The 16,843-nt window shown below is 35.9% G+C and overlaps 1 protein-coding gene across 1 annotated transcript; it reads right to left on the reverse strand.

Annotated features, from left to right (window-relative positions):
- Nucleotides 1-9,236: 9,236 nt before the first annotated feature.
- LOC143363476 (TWiK family of potassium channels protein 18-like) lies at nt 9,237-15,307 on the reverse strand. The gene is made up of 4 exons (XM_076804050.1): nt 15,298-15,307; nt 14,784-14,989; nt 11,541-11,817; nt 9,237-9,519 (listed from the first exon to the last, which is right to left on the reverse strand). The coding sequence occupies exons 1-4, from the start codon at nt 15,305-15,307 to the stop codon at nt 9,239-9,241; spliced, it is 774 nt and encodes a 257-aa protein (XP_076660165.1). The 3' UTR covers nt 9,237-9,238.
- Between the last annotated feature and the right edge of the window lie 1,536 nt (nt 15,308-16,843).

Below are 16,843 nucleotides of genomic sequence, written 5' to 3' on the forward strand. Positions count from 1 at the left end.
CGTACTTTGTCTGTCGGTCTCATTGTACATTGAACACGCGATTAAATAAACAGACTATCCTGTTAAATAAACTGACTCTGTTTTGTGGTAACATAACCACAATAGTATCAGATGCATAGTTGTTTGGCGATTGAAGTAAGAAACAGACTGATATCTTTTTAAAAAGGCTTACAGTTTTCTATGTCGAAGTTGTAACAAAATATACTTAAGCAATGCTATTCGAACAATTAACCCTTTCGGTACGAGTGCTCTGTCGCCGTGACACTCCGGCTGTACGAAGCGAAGCACACTGCGGACAAATGGCCTATTTTTGGGCAGTTCTCTAAAGGTCATTAATGTATATATAAAGGTAATTCTTCACAGAAAATGAAATTTACCAATATAATTAATAAGTTTAACAAGAAATTAACAATTTTTATTGAAAAAAATGTATTTATAAAAACTAAAAAATTAAAATAAATAAATAAATAAATTAACCATACGTAAAGTTAATAATAAGAAACTTAAACAAATTATAATAGTAGTAAACAAAATTAACAAACTTAACAAATCGCTACTCGCTATCCGACTCATTCTCAGTACTTTAAATGTGATCATAAAATAAAACATATATTAAAAACAAATTCAGAATGCGTAAAAATGATTATTATTTGATTATTAATAATAATTCGTGATATACACGAATATTGAATTTTTCTATAAAAGTAAATTCCGCACTGTGAATGTGGCGGATAAATGGCAAAATTTTCGACAAAAATCCAAATTTGTTTGGAAACAGAAAATTAAATTTAACAATACAACTAATATATTTAAAAAGAAAATTAAAAAATTTTCCACAATAGATCCTAAGCAAACAAAACTATAACAAGTAATATATCCGAATAAGAATCTCAGGATGTATTTTGCCGTTTTTGTTATATGTTAATTTGAAGTTTTATATGCAATTAATAAATAGAACCACCGTTGAAAATTTATACAAGTTTAATGTACATGTAATGGTAATTATTCACAAAAAATGAAATTTAACAATTGTAGCCATGAGTAAGGATTTAATCAGGGTATGCTGGATAAAAGAATTTATTTTTGGGTTAGGAACAGGGGTACAGGAAAGTGAGGTATATGTATAAATTCATTCAATTGCTCGCATTATAAATCACAATCATGCAAACTTTCTCTCATCACACGTATACTCTAGCTAGGTTCCGTGGTATTTTCGCAACCGATCCGAAGATGCTCTGTCCTCTCTCGCTCGACAAGGCGTCCAGGTATTATCGCCGTACTCTCCTTGTCGAGACGAGCGGCCAGGAACACTCTTCCGTTCCCTCTCGGCAGGCGTCCAGGTATTGTCGCCGTACTCTCCTGCCGAGCCCTGGGCGGCCAGGAGTTGACCCGTTCTCTCTCGTTCGACAGGCGTCCAGGTATTATCGCCGTACTCTCCATGTCGAACGAGCGACCAGGAACAGACTCCCGTCCTCTCCCGTTCTCCCGACAGGCGTCCAGGTATTATCGCCGTACTCTCCTGCCGGGGCCTGGGCGGCCAGGAGTTGACCCGTTCTCTCTCGTTCGACAGGCGTCCAGGTATTATCGCCGTACTCTCCATGTCGAACGAGCGACCAGGAACACTCTTCCGTTCCCTCTCGGCAGGCGTCCAGGTATTGTCGCCGTACTCTCCTGCCGAGCCCTGGGCGGCCAGGAGTTGACCCGTTCTCTCTCGTTCGACAGGCGTCCAGGTATTATCGCCGTACTCTCCATGTCGAACGAGCGACCAGGAACAGACTCCCGTCCTCTCCCGTTCTCCCGACAGGCGTCCAGGTATTATCGCCGTACTCTCCTGCCGGGGTGCTAATGCTAACCAAGAGCGGCCGTGGTCCTTACCTCGTCCTCTCTCTCGGAATAGCAAATAGGCCGAGTCCCTCCGTGATCCCTCTATTTATATAAATTCGTTGCTATCCGCGAACGTGAAATCAACACCCGGTCGTTAAGCGTGATTCGACTTTTCGAGCGCTCCCCTCGCGTCGCTTCCCCGCGTGATTGCCTACAAACTCCCTTCGCGAAACTTCTAGAAGCTTGTCGTTCCGCGTTTTGTTTTACTTTTCCGTCTCGAATTTTCTATACATGCTACACAATAAAATTAATGAATTAAAAAAAATTAACAATATGTATGTATAAAATTGATTGTTAAATGATTGCTCAATGATTAATAATATCAATTTCCTCCTAATATGCAATTTGCCAAAGGAATTTATCGTACATCGTGATATGCACGTGTAGTGAGATACATATGTATATCCCGCTTGTCCACACTGTGCGCCGCTCCGAAAATGCACACATAGCGCGTGGTCAGTTGTCTTTTGTATGAAGATTTTCCTAAACGTTAAATGAGAACTGTGTTTAATTAAACAATGTTTCCTCTAACAAGTGGCGTTTATAGTTTTAATATTAAAAGGCATTTATATAAAATCCGCCATTATAGATGGCGCTCGTGTATACAGGCTGTCACATGGATGCCGGATATATCCGACGCTCGTACACACAGGTCATCAGATGGATGCCGGATATATCCGGCATTCTTGCCGAAAGGGTTAACAAACTAATATTTTAAGAAGTTAGTTTTAATAATACACATATATGCCTCATAATTTTATTTTAATTCTTATTGTGGCCTAATTCCGGGATTTACATATTGTGTTGCAACACCAGAAATTATACTACAAGACGATCAAAGGGTGTACATATTTTTAGCGAAATTAACATTTTTTTGCAGAGAGTTTTAAACGTAATTTTTGCCAATCTAAGAAGGCAATTCCAAATATCGTTTGACTCAATGGGTACTTGTTGACAATTTTGCAAATTCAAATTAGAAATACAATTGTTGTAAAACTAAACTTCTTACATCTCTGCAGGTATGAAATTCAAGATATTCGTCATTAATTCTTTTTAATGATGCATATGCTCATAAATTTAATTTAATTATTAGACTGCGGATTTTTATGCATTTACGAAAAATTGGCCGAGCGTTAAATAAAACAGTAAAAGATTAGAACAATCTAAGAGGATCGATACGTTTTTTTCAATGTATCAAAATTATTAAGGGATGAAATACATTTTATACGATTCCTGCTTCTCATAATCGATGAAGAACATGTTCGTTTTGAATAAAGTTTCGCAGTCTAGTAATTATTTAATCTTCAGTGTTTCATCTTCCCTTATTCTAGTATGTTAAGATGAAAAATTTTATCAACAGATAAAGCGTTCTCTAAACAGAACATGTAATTTCATAAAATAATTTTTACTTCATATTTATAACAATTTGAAAAAGGGAGATTACTTGTTTGAATAGTAGAATTTTACAACTTTTTTAAACAAGTTCCGTTGTCAGACCGTATAACGTCTTGAAGCAGCAGAGAAGCGTACGCCATCAATCCTATCGTTAAAACTGAAATAACTTAACGAAGCTTCTAAAACATATTCCTTACGTTCTGATATCAAATTTTATGCGACGTATAAACGAGTACGTTGGTACTATAAACTTTCCTTTACTGTTTACTTCGATAGCTATGCTCGCTTTACTTCCGGACCGTCTGCAGTTTCAAGAATTTTATTGGATACTCTGAATTATTTTGAGGAAAGAATTTTGGTTCACCGAACAAATTCGACGAAGTTGTCCTTAAAAAGAGTAATCTTAATTGCTTCAGCTTAGATTTAGTTTCACCTTATCCGAAAGACGAATGGTTCCGATTGCTATAGAAAACAAATAAAGTTCGTTAAACAAATTTCGTTAAAAAAATATTGCAACAATCTAGCTGGACTACTCATTTTAAAGATAGAAGCCTCTACTTTTGCCATCCGCCGTTCATTTTTATTTAAGATATCTTTGTATGTCACAATCGCTGGTAAACTGAAAATATCTGTGGTCTCCAATATGTTGCAAATTGAAACGTCTGAAAAAACATTGACAAATTGTTCCCGCGACTGAAACCGCTGTGGATTTAAAGATTGAAGTTCCCTCTTTACAACGAATGCTTAAACCTTGATTTACGATTTTTTTCTAGCCGATTTACAGAAATTCGAATGGAAGGTCTATTGCCATCTTTGCAATAATATAAGGAACAATATCCTCACACGATGAAACTCGTTACTCATTTTTGTTTTATAAAAGAGTCAGAAGAAAATCGTAAATTAAGTTTGAAGCAGTCGTTGTAAAAGGGAAGATTGAATCTTGAAATCTGTAATCGATTCATTCAGAAAACAAAATTTTTTATGCTTTTTCAGACTTTTCAATGTATAGCATTTTCGACCAAAAACTCGTCCTCAGTTTTTCACCTCTCATATTATGCACAAGTATCCTAAAAAGAAATGAATGGTGGTCTGCGAAAGTAGAGGCTTGGAGCTTTAAAATGAGTCCAGGTGTATGTATTGCTGTACTATTTTTTTAAACAAAATAATCCAAATATTGACAATTTGTTCATGTACTTTTTTTACTGTATTTATATAAAATTATGTTAATCATCGCATAAATGGATAAAGAATCAGTACATAAATAAACACGGCCACAACTGTTTCAGAATGACTCTGAATGTACTATATGAGGATTAAGATTGTTTCACAAGTGTGCCTGTCACAAATCTTTAAACTTAACGAAATCATCGATATGTCCGCTGATTCGTTGTCTCCACTGTTACGAGATTAAAAGGGAAATTACTACTCCTGGTAGAGTAGTTCCAATCAAAATTAATGTGGGAGCGCGAGCGTTCCCTCTCGAAGGTGTCTCGATGCGACGTTTCGGAACGTTGCGATGGGAGGCTTCGAGAAGCATGGCGACCGTTACGATCATGGAAAATTCGAGAACTCGGAAAAACAAATAAAATGCTCAGAGGTGCCGGGCCTCGCGGTCTTTTGTCGCCGAACCACGAGCGTGAGAGGTTGATTGTAACGTTGATCATATTTTCTGGACATTATATAATAAAATTTTGTTTTATTAAACAATTTGTTAGCCCATTACCCGTCTCAATCCTACATTAATTAGGCGATAACTGAAGCAATTATTTGAATGAATACGGTAAGAGACTCAATTACTGTATCTACATTAATCAGACGTATTTTTAAAGCATAATGAATATTAAAAAATATGTATATATCAACTGATTTTAATGGAAAAAATGTAATATATCTTTTTTATATTCATTATGCTTTAAAAATAAGTATAACTGATATAGGCGCACAGTTATTCTTACCGTCACAGTAATTGGGTCCCTTACCCTGTTCGAAATGAAAAATGATCCTTTCGTAGTTTAAAGAAATAGAGAAGAACAGTCGGCCATATACAAAGAAAACAATCAGTTTCACTTGAATGTGAACGTTACAGAGAATGATGTAAGCAATGTGATAAATATAGACCACTTTTAACCCTTATTGCTTCGATTATTTTTTCGTACCACCGAGAAAAAGGAAAACATATTTCTAAATTAACGTTTTATTTTTACTAAAGATGGCCATTTCATTAGCATTGAGATTTTGTATGTGAATAATGTTTAGAAGAGATGCTCGATTTATTCGGTGGAATACTTTCCGACAGAGGTAGTATAATTGTGACTCACACTTATAAATTGTCGAAATGTCGGCACCTAGAAACGCGCGTATGGTCTTTCACAATGATATCGAATGAGTGTGAGGAAGTTTGCTCGGTTAGCTGGGTTGAATCGGTGGCTGGATGGGCTGGTGCAAGTACCAAAGTAAAGTTTGGCTTGGTTACCGTCCGTGATCCTCCATCGAATCACCAACGGAGTGATAACGATAACTCTAGCCACTGCTCAAGCTAATATCGATTGTTATTAGACGCCGTACGAAATTCGCTTGCCAATTTTGCTGCACAGTCGAAACCAATGGCCCGATGCTAGGCGATCCAAAGATTGGGACTGTGTCGATTGTTTTATCGGTCACTTGTTTCTTCTTCTCCTCCTTTCCAATGCGAAAAGATCTCAGCATTTCATTCGCTTACATCTTATGATATGTTACAAGAAACAGAAAAAGGTCACTTCTAAGTCACCACTACACACTATGTTTTTTCGTCGGACGTACCGAGCAGATGCCACACACTATTTTCAGGATTGCAGAATAATCGTTTATCCTTTATTGTAGGCTCGTTGGAATTAACTCTCCTTTTGCAGATTAATCGTGCAACATACATAGCTGGTATTTAAGTTTGGCGTAGTTTAAGTGACATAGCGCATTTTACCATACTATGTTACCGTCATCAAGGTAATCTTAGCAATCTATTGCAGTATGAATTTTGGATGACTAAAAAGTTTGCTTGTTAGTAGGAAAATGTCAGAATGTTGAGCACATATTACCTCAATAATTTTGCCGTGTGTCATAAGATTGATCGATTATAAGTAAAATGTTGATAAATTACTGTTTGTATTACGTGCACTGTGTTTTTATTGGATTTCCTCGTAGCTAAAATATCAGAAATTAATCGAATATTCTTCGATTTGTAAAAGTAATATTTTAAAAGTTACCGGCAAGGAGAAGGAAGGAAAACAATTGCATTGTTATAATTTAGCAAAAAGTATTACGCGAGTGTTCTGCAATTTATGCGATCTGCATTGTACTCGACGAGGACAACAGTATTTTACAGCTAACTGTAACAGACTATACATTACGCACTCCATAATCTCATAGTCTATGACAAATATCAATATTAAACAATATGGGTAGTTTCATACGCAACACTCTTAAAGATTAGTGCTTATCTTGTAACAGTACTTTAGTTATTGTTCTTGAGCACAGTAGTGGAATGTGATTTCATTTGTCACAGATAATTTCTGCGTCTAGTCGTTGGCTCGGTGGAATATTTATACTAGGAGTGATCGATTCCATTCTCATAATTGTTATTTGATTATCGATCACGGTATTGTGGGCAACCTGCGAACTTATACTACAAACAATTTGTTAAAAGTATTATAGAATATAAAAACTTTCGAGTAAAAATCGATAATAATGGTAGATATGTACAAAAGTTAAAGTTTCCTTGAAAAATTGAACTTTTACAGATTACGGGTATAAAAGCTTACCGAATTCCCTTCCTCGTAGAAAATTCATCCGTTACGGTATTAGATTTATCAGCGCTTATACGTTAAAATTCGTACAGGTAACAGTTTTTGTTTACGGCAGTGGTGGAGAATATTTCAATCAAATCGTTTGTATGTGAACAATCGTTTAATGCGTAGAACATGAGAAACACTGGTACATGTGTATACGCATGCATACACGTATTTTATTACATAGAAACGTTCCATCTCACGGACTAGACACAGAAATTAATACAGTTATATTACAAGTAAGAATGTTTTTATTTTGCGAATGTTTAAATATGGAGTTACAAGGTTTATCTGTGTAGGGATGTAATGTAAAAACATTGAGTCCGTTTCAATGTAAGTTGGTATGTCATTTCCGAGTGCCGAATAGAAACAACTATGCAGCTGCTGAACTCACATTAAAAAGAAAATCGTTCGATATTGTTATATCAGCGATATTGTTATATCACTTTTATATCAGCAGTTAGAAAATATTTCATTTGATTTCTCATGTCGTCATTCATTTTCAAAACTGATGTACAGTAACAAAGTTCGTTAAGAGCAATCTTGAATTAACGTAGAAACGTTTGTAGACAGTTCTCGAAATTCGTGGAACATTTAGGATACACTTCGTGCACCTTCAAGACATCCTACTTGCTGCTAGAACTTCTACGGTACCATTACCGGACTTATCAAACATGGTGCCGATGAGTATACTAGCTCTATATGCTTAAGCTTGAGCTCGGTTTACACGGATATCGCCATTTCGATTGGTTGACTGAAACAAATGAACTTGGCTGCTATATGTTTTCGATATACCAATTGATCGGTGTAATTGGTGGTACAACTGAAAAGGGGGCGATTCTACGTAATAAAATAAGTCGAAAATGTAGAATAAAATTTGTTCACACGAGGCTTTGTATTCGAGAAAATTGTCTTTGAAAACTCGTAAAGTCCGCGCGCCTAGCATTTGCAGAGAGTAGAATCGGTCGGTCGTGAACAGACCTGTCACATGATACCTATTCAACAGAATATGACATAATTTCATTCTACATTTCCCACTTATTTTTTAAATGTGGAATCACCCCTTTTCTTATCGTAACACAAAAGTTGAAAAGTAATTGTAAAAAAAGTTTGATGCTAGTTTGTAATTGTGAAACATTGTATTCGATAAGAGCGACAAGATTGAAATTGACTGGGATAAAGAAGCACTTTTATGTTAATCTCGGAACCGACATTGCACTTACGTACTTTCTTTGAAATCTCTGTGTTTCTCGTGTGCAATGCGAATACATTGCTTGTATTTTGCGTTTCGCTCGGAATTATTTCTTCGGAGCAGTTAATGTACAGTCGAAAATAACTCTGCACGACAACGCTAGTTAAATATCTGTTATTTAAATGAGTGTTTAAACACAATGGATTCCTTGATTCTCTAGAATAGTGCTGGGCACGTTTGGGGCCCCTCGAACGCTTGCTTCCCCCATCAATCGGTCCTCCGTGCAGCGCACGCTTTCGTCGCGTTCGCTGGTGTCTCGCGTTTTCGTTGCCCCACGGTAACGGCGCTCACTGGAAGGGGATAGTGGGCGGGCTATGGTGGGGATGATTTTGCCTGAATTGAAGCAAACGTGCCCGGCACTGGTCTAGAAGGAGTATTCTCTTCCCGAGAAGATTCAGTCGGAAAGACGATTGAAAAAAATTGTTCTTGCGATCAACACGAACGATGAACTTTATCGAACGACCTTTCGCTATACGCTGAAGCACGCGCGTGCACACGTTATATCGTTATAATAGAACGAGTATTACTCTATTTTTAACATACATATATCTTGCGTTTCATCTATATCCGCCGGGTTACTTTTCACATTGTTGCCTAGATCAAGCATACTTGTTCGGACTACAAGAAGTGTAAAGTTTTACATCTCCGTATTCTCCTCGGTCTCTTCGTCAACTTTCGGCAACATGTAAACACTAGGAATCGACGGCACGTGATCCTCGAGCTTCAGAATCGGCTTGCAGTCTCTAGTGACGTCTACCTGATTGAAACAGTCCTTTAAGATATTGATTTCGTTCTCGTGGGCGAACAGACTGGTAGGTGGATCTGTTCCGCATATGTCGTTCTCGTCGTTGCCGTTCCTGTGGCACAGGTTGCCAGACGGAAATTGTCACGAGGTCAACGCGAAAGGATCCGTTGACAGCTCGTCCACACTTGGACTGGCTTTGATCGGCTCCGGTTTTTCCACCTGATGGCTGAGCCTATGGACGATCTCATCATGGAGGATGTTGAAGCACATCGCGGTGATTGCGATCCCAGACATTATGTAGCAGGAGCAAAACCAAATGGTTACGTTCCTCGACTCGTAAAGATTCTGACGGGGGTAGGAACCGGGAACCATATCGCCGAACCCAATCGTGCTCATGCTCATGAAGCAGAAGTAGCTTGCATCTGCGATCAAATAAGAAACAAGACGGTTAAATGCACAATATAACCCTTTCATTGCTGGCGTAATCTTAAATGAAAATCTATCGGTTCTTCAATCCAAGTGCCTTCCGATTCTAGATTTAAGGGGGTATTTTGGTTTTGAACTTTCGAAGAATCCATTTTCTTTAATCCTTAACATTAGGATTACGAAGCGTTAAAATGGGATACTTTACAATACTTTATAAAAATAGCAAGAATTTATCTATTAAATTTTGAGCCATTATTACAATAATATATGCCCAAAGAAATAAGTTTGTTGAACAAATTCTCATAGATGCATCGGTACAATCTCAATAATTGTACATTATTAATATTACAACTGAATATATTAAAAATACAATTCAATTCAATTCTATCGAATATTCATTTCAGATAAATCGTCTAAATGCACAAATGTTTATATCATTAAGGGCGAAGGTCGACTTCTCAGAGTCGACTTTTCAGAGTCTTTTTCAGAGTCAGCAGGTCGGTAACTGCTGTATAATTTCCGTTCACAGTCTTCAGACACAGACTTAAGATCCGTTTTGGTTTGATCCGACGGGTCGTTGTCACATGTTTTGCTCTGCATTATCGATATTATGAATTCTGACGCCAGAAACGTGTTTCAAGTTTTTGGCTTTATTTCGCAGAGAATCAAGACAAAAAATAGCTCAATTTGTTTCTGGAGATATTTTCTAGCGTGCGCTACTCTCGATTTCATCCAGAAAACTAATCCAATGGCATAAAAATGCTTGGATTGCACGGCATGTACATTGTGCGGTTTTTGGTCTACTTCTAATATTTATATTGCCAAATATCTGCATAGTTTCGTCCGTTCATGACCAGAGCGTTAGATTGAACACTCCTCTTTAGAGTGAGCCCTTCCCCAGTGAAAAATATTCTCATATAAGGACGAAAAGTTGAGACACGTAAAATCATGTTCCGCCTAATTTTGTCGGTAACGTAGTCACTCTACCTCATTGTGAATTACGGAGTCTTGGCTCTTAATAGTTACACATTAAATAATGATATTAAACGCGGAGAAATATTACAAAAATCAAAATTGAAAATTCCTCCATTTTGTAAATAATCAAGATTTTCAATTTATTTTGATTCGGACTTAGTCACATTTATGTGTACTGATTAAATATAATTCATCATTTTTTGGTTTTCAACCAACAGAAGCAAAAGGACCAGAATCATGGCAACGCTCAACAAATATTTTCTAAAACATACTTCATAAAAATGTATATAACTCGTCATTTTTATTGTTTTTGATTAAAAAAAAAAAACAATTTATGTACTTCAAATACCCATAAATGTGTGCGCAAAATCGTAATGTAAAAAGTATAATAGTTCTGCTGAAAAAATTTCTTCCAAAAATAAGTTAATTTTGGGATTTTTCTAAAAAAGTTTGGCCTCATTTTCTAGAAACATTTTACAGGTATCAAAATCTCAATTTTGGAAAAATTGGACTCTTTTTGTTACTGATTTTCAACACACAATATTGCTATTAAAATAAAGGACCACAGTGTAATGTCCCTATAAATATATGGGAGAGAAAAATTTTCCCACGATAGTATGACATGATCGTTGAGACATTACTAATGTAATGACAAAACTTTATTGGTTTTACTTATTTTTTCATGAGATTTTCACCACTATATTTGTGACATTTTTCTGAACATAAAGAGGCCAAACTTAATACGATTTGGATCATATTTATTTGTTTAATTGACGATGTAGCATAAGCTCGATTATCCGAACCGATGCTATCTGAATTCTTTATCGTCCGCATTCAATCAGTAAATCAGTGAATATTTCATCAGGTAATCGTTTTTAATTGGAATATACGAATCTCTATGAAAATTAGAAATTCACTTCCGTGGTAGGTAAGGCACGTTAAATAATTTTTGACATTTTCTGATGCATATCGTTGACTATATATCCCTTTTGAGGCAATGCGTTTCGTTCGGGAAAAATCGGGATTCTCTTTTGCAACGTACCCACAAAGGACCAGTCGTCCAACTTGTGCAGAGTAAAAGCGCCTGCCACAATGTAGCACAGTATTGCACCGAGACAAATGCTGATTGGTGCGAGTATAGTAACGTTTGGCCTGTCACCGGAGCCAAGACTCGACACTTCGTCCTTTGGGCTGGCCACTGTGCTCGTGAACGTTGACGCATTTGCGCGGACATAAAAGGGCTCCTGTAACTGCAATTGCTGTTGCTGCTGAGCCACTTCTTCCTGCTGCCTTTTCTTCCTCATTCGTCTCTCCTTCTCCTGGGCCCATGTCAATTTAAAAGCAATTTTAAGATCGATCTACCAAGAAAGTGCCTTCACTTTCCCGCACTGTTTTGCAATATTCCTTTCCAAATTGATCTTATCACGATCAACATGGAAAGATAAACTTTGTGTACACGGATTTGCAAATAAAAAAATACACAAATTATTCGAGGATTACATACATCTAGAGACGCCAAAGGAAGGGTTATACTTGAGGATTGTTTCGTGAAATTTCGATCGAACAAATTCTTCTATGCTTCTATTATTATCATTATTCAGTTTTTCAATATGGAAAATATTTTCATTTACGACGTCATCTCTTTCATCTCGACGTCAGCAACAATTCTATTATGTCCAAAACGTGTGGTGCCATTTAAAAAAGTCAAGGTGACCTTTACTTTTTTACGTAAACAGCATTTTTTTAGATTTAAGAATATGCGGACGTGTAACTCGCCAAGTATTGACAAACTTTTGTCTAAAAACATTTTTTAATTGCACTATCGGAAATGCCTAAAAAATGGTGACATAACTTAACGGGGGGACCCTGTATATATGTATATTGATCAAAATAATATATGTATGAATATGATGTAGGTACCTTTTTAACATTACGTAAATAATAAGTGTTGTATTTCATGTATTTTAAAATATTTAATCTCTCATTTGCTCTACTTATCAGTTATTGTTCCTCTGAGAAATATAACTCCACTTTCCTGCTGTACCACAGTTTACATTCACTCTGTATAATAGTGAAGATATTCATATTTTACCGTGCAAGAGAAATGTATCGCTTTTCGGTCTCATGAGGATTGAACATCATACATCTTTTCATGCATCAGTACCTACAGTCAGTCAAAAAAGTCTCCGTACACCGTACAAGAATTTATTTAATGTTGCACAATTTTAAAGGAAATGGTAATAAATAAATAATTCTTGCGTTATTATGTTCACAAACGTAACATTTATTAACAGTGCAAAAAAGCTATATTACATTTATTTGTTAACAAATAAACAAAGGAAAAAGTAAAACTCAACGAAAACGAGGTCAAAAAAGTCTCTGTACATGTAACACTATTATTCATAATTTGTTAATTAGTGATCAGTTGGGCCGCCTTTTAATTTTATAATTTCTTGCATCCTCTTTGGCATTGTTTGAACTAATTTTTGTATTGTACTTGGCTGAATATTTTCCCATTCCAACAATATATTAGATTTTAGGTCTTCCTTGTTTTTTATTGTGTATTTTTTCAAATTTCTTTTTATTTCTCCCCACAAATGTTCGATTGCATTAATGTCGGGAGATTGTGGAGGTGTATGCAGCTGTTTCGGGACATTGTATAATACCCATTCCTTTACTTTCTTAGCCATGTGCTTAGGGTCGTTATCCTGCTGGAAGATAAACGACTCTTCAAGATGTAATTTTCTGGCACTGTTTTTTAAATTTTCTTTCAAAATGTTCAAATATTCATGCTGATCCATTATACCGTCAATAAAGACTAAATTTCCCACCCCTGCTACACTCATACACCCCCACACCATCACGCTGCCGCCTCCTTATTTAAACGATGGGAGTTTTTTGAGTTTCATCTGTTCATTTGGTTTTCTCCACACTTTAACATTTCCCTCCGAAGTAAAAATAGTGAATTTACATTCATCACTAAATATAACATTATTCCAAAAGCTTTGATCCTTATTAACGTGTGCCTTTGCAAATTCAAAACGTTTTCTTTTATTAACTTTACTTACGAACGGTGTTCTCCTGGCTGTACGACTATTGTATCCAGCTTTTCTCATAACATTTCGAATAGTTTCAGACACTACTTTTATATTATAGTCATTTTCTATCATACTGGCCAATATTGGTGCACTCGTTTGTGGATCACAACGAATTGTTCGTAGGATTGCACGTTTATGATTAGTATCTAATTTTTGTGGTCGACCTGTACGTTGTAAACTTTGAATAGATTTAGTTTTTGCGTATTTCTCAAGAATATATTGTACCGAAGAATGTGTCCTTTTTACTATTTGACCTATTTTTCTAATGGATAATGAATCTTCTCTTAATTTTATAATTAAATCTTTGGTCGCAAGTGGTACTTCCATTTCGGAGAAATTTTTTCGCGAAAACGTCTTTTATTCTTGCTAACAGCCAAGCAACTAAATTATACTTGACCATAGAGTGTTTCCTTGAGAGTTATTTGTAAACATTCAGCTGAACCGTTAACAAAGGAAATAAATTTACACGCTCACAGTCTCTGTACGGAGACTTTTTTGACCTCATTTTTGTTATGCTCGTCATTTTCGTTCGTTTATTTGTTAACAAATGCATGTAACATCTTTTAGTTTGCACTAATAATTAATGTTATATTTCTGAATATAATAACGAAAGAATTATTTATTTATTACCATTTCCTTTAAAATTATGCAACTTTAAATAAATTCTTGTACGGTGTACGGAGACTTTTTTGACTGACTGTATATACATATGCCTAAGGAATTTACGTGTGCAAGACTCTCCACTATTTTCTTTTTTTTCACGATCGTTTTGAATTCCTCTAAAATTAATAGGTTATCACATTGTTTTACTAAAACTTCCAATAATTTCTAATAATCTTTAAATTGTAATATATTCATTTATAAACAGCAAATATATTTCCTTGTCCTTTCGTTCCTGTACGAGTGCAGAGTTCATGCAAAATCTGTATCTATTTGGGATACAAATGACTTCCACCTATCAAGACATTGTTAATTGTAAGAGAGCAACAAAGCAAAGAGCAATATATGTATTGTATATGTATGAAAAGTAAAAAATCTTTAATCAATACTCGTTTGAATTCGAATAATATGGAACTTCCAGAGTTTAGATTCGGGACAATGTAATAGTTAATTGTACCTGTAGTATAGATGTGTTTCATTTGACATTTTACGAGAAATATTCTATCAATTAATGTTTCTTCGCTCACCTCCATTCTTCTTTCATCGTAGCAACAATAGCCGCAATTCGAACAAAGGCAGCAGCAAAGAGCATGTGTAAAGACACCTCTGGCACATCTGGATAACAGACCTCCGGCGCTCGATAGGTAAACCACAGTCAACGGGATCCCGAGGCTGGCGTAACCCATGGTCGCGATTTTACCCCACGTGGATTTCGGCGTTATGCTACCGCAACCTGGAGAAAGATCATTAAGTATTTAGATAGGGTAAGTATTGCCGAAATTACGTTAGGTTTCCCAAGTAAGTACACACTGAATGGAAAGTGTGTTTTTATTCAAGTGAAGCTTGAGTAGCTTCCAAAGTGAAACTTTTTAAGTTTTCAATGAACTTCATCAGTTTATTAAAGAGTCGAAACGCCTTTCACGTCTTTAACCCTTAAAATATCAATTATCTGGTAGCCTTTCAAGCGTTGAATTTTTTAAAAGAGATACTTCAGGTCTAAATTCTTAAAGCGTTTTTTTCAGTTTCAAAGTACAGCGGTACCAGAAGGCATAATTGAACAGTAAATTTCCAATTTTCGATAAGTTGTCGATATTTAAACTATTATATTTTCGTAAAAAGAAATCGTATAACAATAAACCGTGGATAATGCTGATGCTTTTATAACCCATCAATCATTTTTCTCAGATGTGGTGCATGATGTAGTGGGTGGAAAACTGAAGACACGGTTTTTCTCGAAAATATTATAAATTGAAACTTAGTAAAGTGTAAACTATACAGATTGAAAAGTTCATGCACGTTTTTATACAGGGTGTTTTACATAACTCGAGCATCTAAAATATCTCGCTTGTTTTTTATGATAGAAAAAAATGTCAACGGAAAACATTAGTTGCTTCAGGGGGACAAATATTACGATAAGCAACAAAATGTGTTCAAGGTTATATTTTTTGAGATTTCAAGATCATCGAAGTTTTTTTCAATGGAATGATATATTTTTAGTATCGCTATATGATATCCGAGGTCAAGACGAATCCAACGACCTGTAATATTATCACCTTCACGTGACGTCGAGTACGAAAAATTCATAAAAGTAGGACACTTGACCTAAATAGTGAAACAACGATGACATGTCCCCTAGGGTTTCACGAAATGTTCTTGAACTTTGACTATTGACTGTAAACACGCTTACAATAAATTGTAAACACTGATACAAATTCTTCTCCTTATGATGACTGATATCAGTACGTTTAAGAAATTCTTCGGGATTTATTTGATTGTGAAAGATAACGTTACTTCTCTGAAACGATAGTGTACAGTGATGCAGAAAAGATAGAGATGATTTTAGTTTATGGGTGAGGCTAAAAGTAACTCAGTACAATCATCTCAACTGTACGCAGAAAGATACCCTGAGAGAAATCATCGTCCTCGACAAAGTTTTGACCGCATTGTTCAATTGTTTTGTAGAACAGGGAGTGTTAAACCACTAAACAGAAGACGAGCAAAGCCTGCTACTGGAGAAGGTGCCGAAACTTTTGTATTGGCTACAGTCAATATTGATCCTACTACAAGTTGTCGAAAAATTGGACGTTCTTAGGCATTTGCAAAGCAAGTGTGTCCCGAATATTGCAACGTCATTTTCATCCATACCATATTTCCTTACATCAGGAGCTTGGTGGCAATGACTTTGAGAATCGTGTTGCTTTTTGTACATGGACATTGCAGCAAATACAAAGAAATGAACATTTCTTTTATGACGTTCTCTTTACTGACGAAGCTACTTTTTCTAACCATGGACAACTGAATACACATAATATGCATTATTGGTGCATTGAAAACCCGAAATTACTTCGACAAGTTGTACACCAGCGTCTATGGAGTGTAAATGTGTGGTGTATAATCGTTGGTGATAACAAACTCAAGGTTCACGCGGAGGTGATAATATTACAGGTCGTTGAATTCGTCTTGACCTTGGCTATCATATAGCGATAATAAAAATATATAATTCCATTTAAAAAAACATCGATGACCTTGAAATCTCAAAAAATATAACCTTCAACAATTTTTTTTGCCTATTATAATATTTGCCCCT

Source organism: Halictus rubicundus, unplaced genomic scaffold (genome assembly GCF_050948215.1).
Source record: "Halictus rubicundus isolate RS-2024b unplaced genomic scaffold, iyHalRubi1_principal scaffold0049, whole genome shotgun sequence".
In the NCBI taxonomy this organism is placed as follows: domain Eukaryota; kingdom Metazoa; phylum Arthropoda; class Insecta; order Hymenoptera; family Halictidae; genus Halictus; species Halictus rubicundus.

What these genes read in the sequence shown, in the direction of transcription:
- LOC143363476 (XM_076804050.1), bottom strand. An exon ending in ACGATGAAAGAAGAATGGAG is followed by an intron (nt 11,818 to 14,783) that starts GTGAGCGAAGAA and finishes ACATGGGCCCAG; the next exon opens with GAGAAGGAGAGACGAATGAG. An exon ending in GGACGACTGGTCCTTTGTGG is followed by an intron (nt 9,520 to 11,540) that starts GTACGTTGCAAA and finishes ATTTGATCGCAG; the next exon opens with ATGCAAGCTACTTCTGCTTC.